Source organism: Antechinus flavipes, chromosome 3 (genome assembly GCF_016432865.1).
Source record: "Antechinus flavipes isolate AdamAnt ecotype Samford, QLD, Australia chromosome 3, AdamAnt_v2, whole genome shotgun sequence".
In the NCBI taxonomy this organism is placed as follows: domain Eukaryota; kingdom Metazoa; phylum Chordata; class Mammalia; order Dasyuromorphia; family Dasyuridae; genus Antechinus; species Antechinus flavipes.
The window spans coordinates 183,862,709-183,875,635 of record NC_067400.1 but is presented as its reverse complement, the minus strand read 5'-3'; the positions used below and the strand labels follow the sequence as shown (position 1 = coordinate 183,875,635).

Genomic DNA, 12,927 nt, shown 5'->3' with positions numbered 1-12,927 from the left:
GTGAACAGATCCAACCATTCTGGAGAGCAATTGGAACTATGCTCAAAAAGTTATCAAACTGTGCATACCCTTTGACCTAGCAATATTTCTACTGAGTTTATATTCCCAAAGAGATGTTAAAGGAGGGAAAAGGACCTACATGTGCAAAAATGTTTGTTGCCAGCAAGATGATTTCAGAGAGGCCTAGAGAGACTTAAAAAAAAAAAAAAACCTGTTGCTAAGTGAAATGAGCAGAACTAGGAGATCATTATACATGGCAACAACAAGATTATGTGATGATAAATTCTGATAGACTTGGCTCTCTTCAACAATTAGATGATTCAAACCAGTTCCAGTTGTTCAGTGATGAAGAGAGCCATCTATACCCAGAGAGAAGACTGTGGGAACTGAATGTGGTTCACAACATAGCATTTTCAGTCTTTTCATTGTTGCTTGCTTGCATTATCTTCTTCTTCTTCTTCTTCTTCTTCTTCTTCTTCTTCTTCTTCTTCTTCTTCTTCTTCTTCTTCTTCTTCTTCTTCTTCTTCTTCTTCTTCTTTTTACTGGTTTAATCTGATTTTTCTTGTGTGACACAATAATTGTATAAATATATATGCATATATTGGACTTAACATATATTTCTGCATATATATATAATAACATAAAAATAAATTAGGAAAAAAGTACTAAATATTTCTCATTATTGTTTGTAATAAAGTAACTCCATTAAAAAGAAAGGTATTAGTATAAGTATTTCTATCCTGGGCTGGGGGGTATGATGTCTCTGGCTTCACTTTAGTCCTTTACTCTGACCAGAAACTCCAAACCAAGCACTGCACCCTCAAGCAAATGCCCTCAACTAGTACTGTTTCTGCCCCACTGTCTCTGCACTCATGAATATGCTGGTTCTTTCTTCCCTAACCATATCCTACAGCACAGTTAGGCCAGGAATTCCTAATCAGCCAAGGTTCCCTTAGTCTTCCCTGACTTAGATCCAGATTTCACAAACAGTTTGGGAGGTGAAAGTTTCTGTGGTTCCTGCTGAGGCTCCAGACACATCCAGCTAGCCCCAGGGCTCCCCACTTGCTGTTTCTGGAAAGCTAGCGTGGAGGTATTTGCACTTCATACAGGTTAATCCTGATCCTGGATCTTTCTTCAGATCTTCTCCAGTCTTTCTCCAGATCTCAGGTTGTATCAAGAAGACCCCTATTCTACTTCAAGTCTTCTTGATTTTCCCCATTCTATTTCTGCTCTGAGGAGTAAATTTTTTCTATTTGTGGGGGAAATCAGGAGAGTTTGAAATTTATCAATCTACTCTGCCATCTTTCCAGAAATCTCCCTTATTAATTGCTTAAAAAATGCTGTACAAGATCATGTTTTGCTCATGGCTTTCAGATACTCCAATAATGCTTCAGTTATCTTTTTTTTTCTATTTTGCAGGCCAGTTGTTTTTCAATGAGGTAGTTTACATTTTCTCCTATTTTTTTGTTCTCTTGATTTTGTTGAACTGATTCCTGATGTCTCATAGAGTAATTGCCAAATTGCTCAAGGAATTATTTGTACCTCCTTTTCCATTTAGCCAATTCTACTTTTAAAGGAGTTATTTTCTTTAATGGGTTTAAAAAAAAAAAAAACAACAACAACAACTTTGGTCAATAAAGGTTTGTTATCTTGATTAAATTTTTGTCTTTTTTTTGGTAAGATGTTGACTCTTTTCCTAATGCTCTTGCAAAACTCTTTATTTCCCCCTCTGAGGGATGAGGAAGACCCTTACCCAAAATGACTACTCAGAGATCACTCAATAGAAGGCAGAAAATTTGTTTATTGAAAACCTCGGGAGATAAGAAAGAGAAAGCTCGTGGGTAGGAAAGCTAAAGAAGTAGTAAATATACATAGCTTTTATACAAGAAATTACATCATGAGTAAGAGAGCATTGAGAAGGGGAGGGGGAGGCATCTAATTGATTGTTGCTATTTGGAGAGACTGGAATGGAAGGTTTCTGTTTCCCCGAAATCTCCTGATTTCTAGGAAACAGAAAGTCAGGCCTTCAGACTTAATCAAGCAGACGGTGGTCCAGCTAATAGACTAAATATTGATAAATGTCAAATACCAATAAATATCATCAGCTCATGTTAAGTAAATATGTTTCTAACTGCCCAAGGCTCAAGTAAATATGAGCCTGCACATACTATACAAGTCATAGGGGAAACACAGAAATAATGAAAATAAAATACAGAAAAGGAATTCATACATTCCTGTAAGTTCTTCACCTTATCTCTCTCTATTCCATACTCTCCCGTTTTTTCCTTTTACCTCTTTTATTAGATATTTGATATCTAAGAGGACTTTTTGTGCTTGAGACCAAGTCAATATTCCCCTTTGAGGCTTAGCATGTAGGCATTTGGAAATAGCTGTCCTCTTCTGAGTTTGTATTTGAATCTTCCCTGTTGCCACATGAACTTTTTGTGTTCAACCCTCTTTTTTGTTTTTTACTCATTTTGAAAAGTTGACCTCTGCTCCTGGAGTTCAGGGAACACTGTGCGAAGTTTCTTTCATTGAGATTGAGGGACCTGGTCATTAGCTTTCTACTTTAGGAGACTGGCAGCTTACCCATTGTACTATAGTGACTTATGTGATTGAGCCTATGCTGGTGCTGGAGCTTCACAACTAGATGCTGAGCCTCTTGCCTGCTGAGCCAGGATTACAGGGCCTCAGGTGCTAATCTGGGCTGTGCCTAAGTGTCTCCTCCTGGCTTGTTTAGACACCACTTGTATTGGGCTCTGCTTTTGCTCAGATGAACCAAACCTGTAATGGGCTGAAGCTTGAGTTGATGCACTGAGGTCCCAAGCACATGAGGCTAAATAGTAATTGGACCATATTCTATTAATATATATGCTTGGAGAAAAAATGGTCCCCACCCAATCTTTGTGCAAGTCTTGATGTGTTGTATAGGAAATGACTTTTTTGGTGGGTGGAGGCAAGGGAGTGGAAAGGGAAGCGGAAGGAGAGACTGCTGGCTGGCATCTTGACACAGCTGCCCATATTGCTATCGCAGTCCTTCTTCACCTCTACTGAGAATTCTCTCTACTGAGAATAAAGATTGAAGATTTTTCTCTTAACCTGAATTCCTGATTCTGGCTGATTTTAAATATGCAGTCATCACATTTGGCGCCCAAGTGTGGGAACCAAGGACCCTACTTTCACTGAAGAAGTCTCCAGTGATCAGGAACTTAGGTGAGTATAATAGACTAAACTAGTAACCTTTTTTGGCTGAAATGGGACAGATGCTAGCTAAAGATTCTCCATCCCTCACCCCAACCTCCCTACCCCCAACCCCACCCAGGAGTGGCTATAGAAAGCCTGCTTAAGCTGATAGAAGATCAAGGGCTACTTATAACTTGTGAACAGACAGCTAGACTTCTTGGTACATTAAAACGCACCTCCCCTTGGTTTTAGAGGAAGAGCAAATCTCTCCAGATAATTGGGCATTGATTGGTCAACAGCTCTCCGCATATTACAACAAAAACGGTCCTCATACAATTTCCATCAAGACATTCTATTTATACAATATAATACAGTTGGCCTTAAGAAACTGTATAAGTTCTAGAAGAAAAGGAAAATACTCTAGGAATAGCCAAATGGGGAAGCCTGAGATAAAGGAGGAAGATAATGAACAGATTAATGACCATATTCCCACAAGGCATGGAGACTTAAGTGAGGCTCAAGGGTCAGGAGAATCTGAGGCAGGTTCAGCCCCACCTAAGGAGCAGGTAATTGACTCCCCTCCATCAACTCCACCCTCTGGGGATGGAGGGCAGTGACAGCACCAGCACCTCCCCCCCAGCATCCAAGCCCAACAAAATAGTCAAAGTGGAGTTCATGCTGCAATCACCTATGATCTACTAACAAGTGTAGATTCCTATGCAGATGTCACAGTACAGATTAATTATTCTATAGCAGCATATGAGCAAATTGCTACTAAAGCTATCAAAGCGTGGACTTCTCTCCACAATAAAGTTGACAAGGGTGGGGCCTTCACAAAAATAACACGAGGGCCAAATGAACCCTTTGCTGACTTTATGGGATGTTTGCAGATAGCTATCACAAGAACAAATGGGGAAAAAACAGACATTTTGATAAGGCAACTTGCTAAGGAAAATGCTAATGAGGTTTGCAGAAGAATTATACTAGGATGGTACAAGGATGCTCTTTTAGAGGAACTCATAAGACGCTGTGCCACAGTGGGCACAAATGCCTTTTATAGCCAGGCTATGATGCAGACTTCCCAAAATCCAAACATAGGGAGACAGGGTCCTTTTTGGCAAGGGACTTCCAGAGAGACTCATCGATGCTTTCAGTGTGGAAAAGTTGGACAGTTGAGAGCTCATTGTAGATATGGAAATAGAATGAGAAGACAGGATGAGAGAATAAAACCCAAAACCCCATGTCCAAAATGTAACCCAGGCTTTCACTGGGCCTCTGAATGTAGATTAACCAGAGAAATGAGAGGCAGGGCCCAGCTCCAAAGTATCAATCAAAAGATAGGTGGGATATGATAGCAACTGAGGTTACACCCAGAGAGTCTTTAGAAATTCAGGACTCTAATGTCATCAACCAACAGAAAAGCAATCAGGGTTACAGTTGGGGAAGTTATAGGCCTTTTAACACAACAGGGCAGTGTCCAGTGCAAACAGCTCCATTATCTTTAGATAATCACCAGATGATGTGGAGAGATCCAGAAAGTGGTAAATAGAAGGGAATTAGATAGGTTAACTACTTGAGGAAGAGGGTTTGCTTATATTTTTATAGAAGGAGAAGGAATCAGAGGGGTGCCAACGAGCCATAGTCACCTTATCAATCGCAGAGAGACAGAGCAGACTCTTGAAACGGAGAAGACCTAAGAAATATTGGGTGGTTCTGTTGTTGATTGTGCTTACCATTGAAAGAACGTGGCAATTATGGCGTATGACTCATGGACATAGAAAATTGTTGGACTTGAAAACCCTCAGGAATCATTGGATTCTCTGAGACATGATAAGATTATTGTAGGACTTGAAAACCCTCAGGAATCATTGGATTCTCTGAGACAAGATTATTGTAGGACTTGAAAACCCTCAGGAATCATTGGATTTTTTGAGAAATGATAAGACTGTTACAGGACTTCAAAATCTCATGGAATCATTGGATTCCCTAACACACAAAAAAAGACTTTTGCAGGACTTCAAAAACTTGGGGGGGATCATTGGATTCCCTGACTGCTGTTTACATACTCTCCTTCTAGGACTTCTGGCAATCTTTTACAATACCATGTTGATTTATATTGTTTGTTATACCATTACTTGCGTGTACAATTCATGTTTGTTATACCACATCAAGCCTGCACTGACTGTGGGGAGAGTCATCACTAATAGCCTCTGTGTTATTGCTGTGTGCTTGTGTAATATCTCCCATGCTGATAGGTTTGTGCATACCTGTTTCTAATAAGACCCTTCAGCCCAGAAACCCACTAGCAACCCCCACTTCCCTTTGGTGCTTTTCATCTCCCTTCCTGAGATGTCAGGGAGAGCGTGATTATCTCCTTTTTAGTACTTTCACCTCCCTTCCTGAGAAGTCAGGGGGGTTGTGATCACCTCCTTTTCGGTACTTTCACCTCCTTTCCTGAGAAGTCAGGGAGGGTGTGATCACCTCTCCTTGGGGGCTCTGACCTCCCTGAGAAGTCAGGGATGGCATGACCACCTGTGATCTAAAACAAAAGAAAGTGGGAGATGTAATGGGCTGAGGTTTGAGTTGATGCACTGATGTTCCAAGCACGTGAGGCTAAATAGTAATTGGACCATACTCTATTTATATGCTTGGAGAAAGAATGGCCCCCATCCACTCTTTGTGCAAGTCCTGATGTGTAGTATAGGAAATGACGTTTTTGGTGGGTGGAGGCAAGGGAGTAGAAAGGGAAGTGGAAGGAGAGACTGCTGGCTGGTGTCTTGACACAGCTGCCCATATTGCAATCACAATCCTTCTTCACTTCTACTGAGAATAAAGATTGAATATTTTTCCCTTAACCTGAATTCCTGACTCTGGCTGATTTTAAATACACAGTCATCACACAGACCTTCACTGGAGTCTTTCTGAGTTATCTTGGACTGGAAAAATGTTTTACACTCTCTTTTTGTGGATTCCAGAATACTTTTAAAGGCTCGATTTAACAGTCTTTCAGAGGGAAATTGGGGAGAACAAAGGTAATTACTTGGCTTCTCTTTTCCATAGTCTGTTTTTTCTTAAAGGTTTTTCTATTTAGTTCTCTCCTTTTGGGGAAAACTTTGAATGTTCAAGTTTAGATCTTTTGTCTTTCTCTGTAATGACCACATTCAAAGGAAGAGAGCTGAATTCTCAGCACTTAATTTTGAATCATGAGGATGAGAACAGCAATCCCTTTATGAAAGAACATTTTAAGTCAATGAAGACACTATCTCAGTACATCATATAGGGGTCTTCTTGAAAGTTTTCCAGAACTGTTTTGAAAGCCTGTCTTTGGATATCTAATTGAGCTCAGAAAGTCCAATGTTACCCCCAACTCAATGTAGATGAATGGGAAATCTTTTTTGTCTAAAGCTAGACAAAAGCTTTGCAATGGGAGAAAGTCTTTAGAAATGACCACAATTATTTACTGAACATACCTTGAAAAATAGAATTGGAAATTTGGAGGAAAAAAAACAATGAACAAAACAACTCCTTTAAAAGTATGATTGACCAAATGCAAAAAGAAGGTTTAAAAAAAGCTAACTGAAGAAAATAATTCACTAAAAATTAGAATTGGACAAATGGAAGTGAATGCCTCAATGAAACATCAGTCAAACAAAACCAAAAAAGAAAAAATAGAGGAAAATGTAAAATATCTCACTGGAAAAATGATTGATATGGAAATAGCTCCAGAAGAGACCATCTAATAATTATTAGATTACCTGAAAGCTATGATGAAAAAGGAGAGCTTGGCCATCATCTTTCAAGAAATCATCAAGGAAAACTGCCCTGATATCCTAGAATCAGAGAGTGAAATAGTGAAAACTCCAAGAAATATTGCAGCTAAATTCTAGAATCAACAAACTAAGGAAAAAAATACTGAAAGGAGCTGAAAAGAAACAATTAAAATACCAAGGAGCCACAATTAGGCCTAGTAGTCACCACTTTAAAGGATTGAGGGGCCTGGAATATGATATTCTGAAAGGCAAAGGAGCTTGGACTACAACCAAGAATCAACTCCCCAGGAAAACTAAGTATTATCTTTCAGGGGGAAAATGGACATTTAATGAAATAGGGGATTTTCATTCATTTTTCATGAATAGACTAGAGATGAACAGAAAATCTGATCTTCGAATACAAGATTTAAGAGAAGTATAAGAAGGTAAAAAGAGAAGGAAAAATATTGCTTTTTAAAAGTTAATATACTTATATCCCTCCATGGGAAGATGCTACATGTACTCTTGAGAACTGTATCTTTGAAAAGGGATATACATAGGGGTATTTGTTATATAAGCTACCTTTAATATAATGATATAAAAAAGAAAGTAGGAATGGAAAAGGAAATGTATTGGGAGAAGAGAAAAGAGGAGGTAAAATGGGTAAATTACATCACATGAAAAGGTACAAAAGGTCTATTCCAATTGAGGCAAAGAAAGGAGGGGTATGAACATTGTGTGAATCTTACTCTCATCAGCTTCAGCTCAAAAAGAGAATATTGGACATATTTAGCTTCATAGAAAAACTTGTCTTACCCTATAGGGAAGTAGGAGGGAAAAGGGGAAAAAGAAGGAAGAGTCAAATAGAAGGGAGGGCAGAAGTGGAAGGGGAAAGACATAAGAAAGGGGGAGGGAATTAACCAAAGAGAGGGCAGATTTGTGGAAGGGGTGATCAGAAGCAAACACTGGAAAGGAAGAAAGGGGTGAAAGGAGAAAGAAAAGTATAACTTAGGGAACATAGGATGGCAAGAAATTCAGAGTTAGTCATTTGAAGCAGAAAGACACATACACAGAAAAAATAAAAGACTGGAGCTTCAGCTGAAGTAAAAAATAAAAAATAAAAACAAAAACAAAACAAAACAAAAAAAAAAAAAAAAAAAAAAAAAAACAGGAATAGAAATCCTAATCTCAAATCAAGCAAAACCAAAAATAGATCTAATTTAATAACAATAAATTTAATTTAATCTAATTCAATTTTAACAGATCTCTTTAAGAGATAAGGAAGGAAATTACATTTTATTAAAGAGTACCATAGATAATGAAGTAATATCAATACTAAACATATATGCACTAAGTGGTAAAGCATTCAGATTCCTTGAGAAGCTAAGTAAGTTGCAGGAAGAAATAGACAGAAAAACTATACTAGTCGGGGAAGAACCTCCCTCTATCAGAACTAGATAATTTTAACCACAAAATAAACAGTAGGTGAATAGAATTTCAGAAAAGTTAGTTGTGATAGATCTTTGTATAAAACTGAATGGGTATAGAAAAGAATATACTTTTTTCTCAGTGGTAGATGGAACATACACAAAAATGGACTATCTTATTAGGGCATAAAATCCTCACAATCAAATGCAGAAAAGCAGAAATAGTAAGTGCATCCTTTTCAGATCATGATGAAATAAAAATTACATGTAATAAAGGGCCATGAAAAATAGAACAAAAATTGGACACTATCTACCATTCTTACTACTATGACTTCTGAAATATCAAGTTGTTCCTCAGTCCACTGCAAAAGCTACATAAAATTCAATGCCTTTTGCCTTATTGTCTCTGGAACATGCTTATTTGTTTAAAGAATATGTTTTTTCTTAACATTTTTCTATTTATTCCAGTCCTCTTGGGGAAAGAATTTTGAATGTTTAAATTAGTCATTTTAACTGTCAATGTGAATGGGATGAACTCTCCTATAAAATAGAACTGGATAGCAGAGTAGATTAAAAGCTGGAATTCTACACTATATTATTTATAAGAAACACATTTGAAGCAGAAAGGATCTGTTCTCATTCAGGGAAGTTATATAAATTGATGGGAATTGAGGATTTTGCCTAGTTGTAAAGCTAGGTAAAAGCTTTGGAATGGGAGAATTTTTTTATTTAGAATTGTAACAACTACACAGAAAACTAGAACATCTGTTGTCATTCAGGAAAGTCATTGACTTCCTAAATGCTTACCATAATTCTCTTTGAATCAAATCTTTAAAGCCAGAACTGATTTTTTTTTTTTTTTGGTTCAAAAACTTTTTCATTAACTGTTTTTCAAAAAAAATCCTTCCAACCAATTGAGGGGGAAAATTTTCACAGAACCCAAAGACTAGACATTCTATAGTCTATATTGAATCCAATGAAATAAAACAAGTCCTGATGAAATATAATCTTTCCCAAGAGTTCTTCTTGTAGCAATGAAGATAGGTATTTCTTGTTTCACTATCACCAGTTGATATAGGATACAGGTCTCCTACCATTCTTGCACCTAACACTATTCTGAAACATCAGGATGTTTTTCTCAGTCCATTGTAAATGCTATCTTAAATTCAATGATTTTTACCTTATTCTGTCTGGAAAATACTCTTGGAAAGAATCCTTAGTCTTTCTATTTGTTTCTGTCCTCTTATGGAAAGAATTTTGAATCATCAAATTTGAATATCTTAGCTTTTTTTTAGAATGACCACAGTCAATGTAAGAGAACTGAATCCTAAGCAATCAGTATTTAAGTACGGGGATTATAGCACAAATTGCTTTATGAATGAATGTTTGAACGTGATGAAGACATTCTTTTGTTTCAGTACATCATATAGGAATCTTTCTAAACGCTTTCCCAAACTGTTTTGAAAGCCTGTCTTTGGATATCTAGTATCATACTCATAGGGCCCAATGATTCCTCAGCCTCAATGTAAATCAGTGGGAGTTGTGGATCTCACCTTCCTCTAAAGAGAGGCAAAAGCTTTACAAGCAGAGAATGTTTCCTTACAAGTGAACATAATTGCACGGAAAGCTAGAATAAATACAAAATATCTGCTGTCATTCTAGGACTTTATGGAATTTAGAGTCTGGTGGGAAAAGAATTCAAGTTTGGAGAACACATAGTAAAAGGGTAATTCGCAGCTTCTGATTGTTGATTGTCCTTTTCTCTCCTTTGTAGGGAAACTCATGAAATTTCTCTTAAGCATGATTTTTTTTTTCTTCTGTGCTTCTTTAATAGCCTTGAATCTCTTTCCTCATAGCATCTAGTATTTTCTTTTTTTAAAGTATTTTTCCAAATACAGACAAAGATAGCCTTTAACTCTTATTTCTGGAAAACTTTTGTGTTCCAAATTCCTCCCTTTCTCTCCCTTTCCTGCTTCCCCAAAACAGCAAGCAATCCAATATAGGTTAAATCCTTTAAAATATATTTCCATATTGAAGGCAGTTTTCTTTATACTTTTCCATGTTTCCACATCTTTAGGGCTAGAAGTAACTTTAGACGTCATCTGGCTCAGGAAAGAGGAAGTGACTTCCCATTTTTACTATAACTATTAGCACATCCAAGATTAAAATTAATAATGACAGTAATGTCATTTGGCCAAAGCTCTTAACATTAACTTGAGGGGGTGTGATTAAATCTCAGGAAAGAAAAATTTGGCATAGAGTGAGTATAAAGACCTGACCTTGAAGCCAGTAACAACTGGATTCAAATTTTGCCCAACTTGTATTAGTTGAGTAACTGATAACAAATCACAGTCTCTCAGTGCTTCCAAGAAACTCCAAAGCAACTCCAAAGATGGAAATTATTGATTTGCACTGAAAGGAGTTTCTACTCCAAAATTTTCCCAAACTGATTTAAATCTCCATTCACTTCATTTTTAAAAAACAAATGAATTGAGGCAGAAGCTGTCCAAGAGAGAAGTCTGTTAGAACTCTGACCTGGGAGTGAAAACTTATTTGGCATTGAATCATAGGATGACTTTGGGAAATCATTTCCCTTCCTCCTGTGGTCTTCATTTTGCCCATCTGTAAAAAGGAGCTGGATGCCATTCTAAAACAAGTTTTTCTCTTGTAGCCTAAGTTGGGATCACATTCAGAAAAGAAAGGCAGTGAAAGTGAGAATCCAGAAGATGCCAACAATAAGCCAGATATGAAACTGGCTTAAGGGAAAACTGTGTTACCAGGGAGGATGCAAAAGGTGATATATTAAACCATGATAAAGAAAGAGTGCTAAAAGGAGAGTACCGATAACTAGAAAGGATCCTAAGACAAAGGAGATGCCCAAACTTTATTCACTCCTAGGGAAACAATCTATGCTCTTATCTAATAAATATGAAGTTTTTATTACAGAAGAAAATCAGTGCAGGTTTAAGCTCTAGTAGCTAGGTGGCATAGTAGATAGCGTCCGATCTCCAGTCAGAAAGATTCACCTTCTAGAGTTCAATCTGGATTCTGACACTTACTAATCGTATAAACCTGGGCAATTTAATCCTTATTGGCCTCAGTTTCCTCATCTATAAAATGAGCTAGGGAAGAGTAGGGCACGATTGAATGGACTAAAGACGGAAAAGTGACAAATCATTCTTCCAGCCAACAGAGATACTCAACCGCTACTCTACTGCTACTGTTATTGCGCAGCTGCTCTCACCCAAGGGTTCCCCCGAGAATGGAGAAGTAGTCGTACCACCTGTCTCTATTTGCCCCGCCTCTTCCCCAGACTCCTCCCCCAGGATCAGATCCTCTTTCCTTTTTTTTCCTCAGTCTCACTTCTTCACTCTCTTCCTAGATCCTCCGCTTTTTCTTTCAGGCCCCGCCCCATTCTCTACTTTTTCTCTTCCCAATTAACCTCTCGGTTCCATTCCTTCCCTCTGACCACGCCCCTTTCATTATGTAATTTTTTTCTGGCTTCTCCTCCCAGCTCCGCCACTTAGTATCCTTGATTCTAGGATCTGTCTCCTTCCTCTTCCCAACTCTACGAGTTGTGCTTTACGATACTGTCGTCTAACGGCGGGTCTTTACGACAGCTAGAACCGGCAGGACGGCTGTGGCCGTGATAGCTGGAGCGGGAGTTTGGGCGTCAGTGGCGGTGGCGGCGCCGGGCGGAAGCGGCGGAGGCGACGGATCCGGGCAATTAGGCCAGGCCGGGGCCGGGGCCGGGACCGAGACCGGGACCAGGACGCGGGGCAGGAGGAGGCGGCGGGGGGGTTGATGCCCGGTGGCGGGGGGAGCCCGGCGCCCTGCAGTCTCCTGGCCGCCTCGGAGTCGCGGGGGGGCGAGGAGGCAGCGGCGGCGGGTCCCGGGTCCGGCGGCCCCGGGAGCTCCTGTGGCGGGGTCGGGGGCCTCGGTCCCGGCGGCGCCGGTAACAGCAACAGCGGCGGCCCTGGGGGCAGGATGAGTCTTTCTCCGAAAGAGCTCTCCAGCCTGCTGGGGATCATCTCAGAGGAGGCCGGGGGCGGCAGTACTTTCGAGGGCCTGTCGAGTGCCTTTCATCACTACTTCAGCAAGGCGGACCATTTTCGCCTAGGCTCGGTGCTGGTGATGCTGCTCCAACAGCCAGACCTGCTGCCCAGCGCAGCGCAGCGCCTCACCGCGCTCTATCTGCTCTGGGAGATGTACCGCACTGAGCCCCTGGCAGCTAACCCCTTTGCAGCCAGCTTCGCCCATCTGCTCAACCCAGCGTCCCCTGGCCGAGGGGGCCAGGAGCCGGATCGGCCCCCGCTCTCAGGTACGGAGCTCTACCAGCTTCCCACCTTCTCCCCCACCGGTCTGAAGCACTCCCAAAGAGAGAAAGTATGTCTTGCGGGAGACTGATCTGGATTTCTAATCTCTTTGATTATAATCTTGGTTCTACTCCATGAATGACTTTGAATCTGTCATTTTATCTCCACTGGGTCTCTTTCCTCATCTGCACAAATGAGGAGGTTGTCCTACATCACAAGCTTTCAACCTTTTTTGTATGACATAAATCTTTA

General features: G+C 39.7%; 1 protein-coding gene across 1 annotated transcript in view; it reads left to right on the top strand.

Annotated features, from left to right (window-relative positions):
• Positions 1-11,666: 11,666 nt before the first annotated feature.
• The window catches only part of CNOT11 (CCR4-NOT transcription complex subunit 11), a 36,810-nt gene continuing 35,549 nt past the window's right edge, over positions 11,667-12,927 (top strand). Inside the window, exon 1 of the mRNA XM_051984348.1 lies at positions 11,667-12,680. Coding sequence (XP_051840308.1) covers positions 12,164-12,680 — 517 coding nt within the window. The 5' untranslated portion in view covers positions 11,667-12,163. The remainder of the gene's footprint in view (positions 12,681-12,927) is intronic.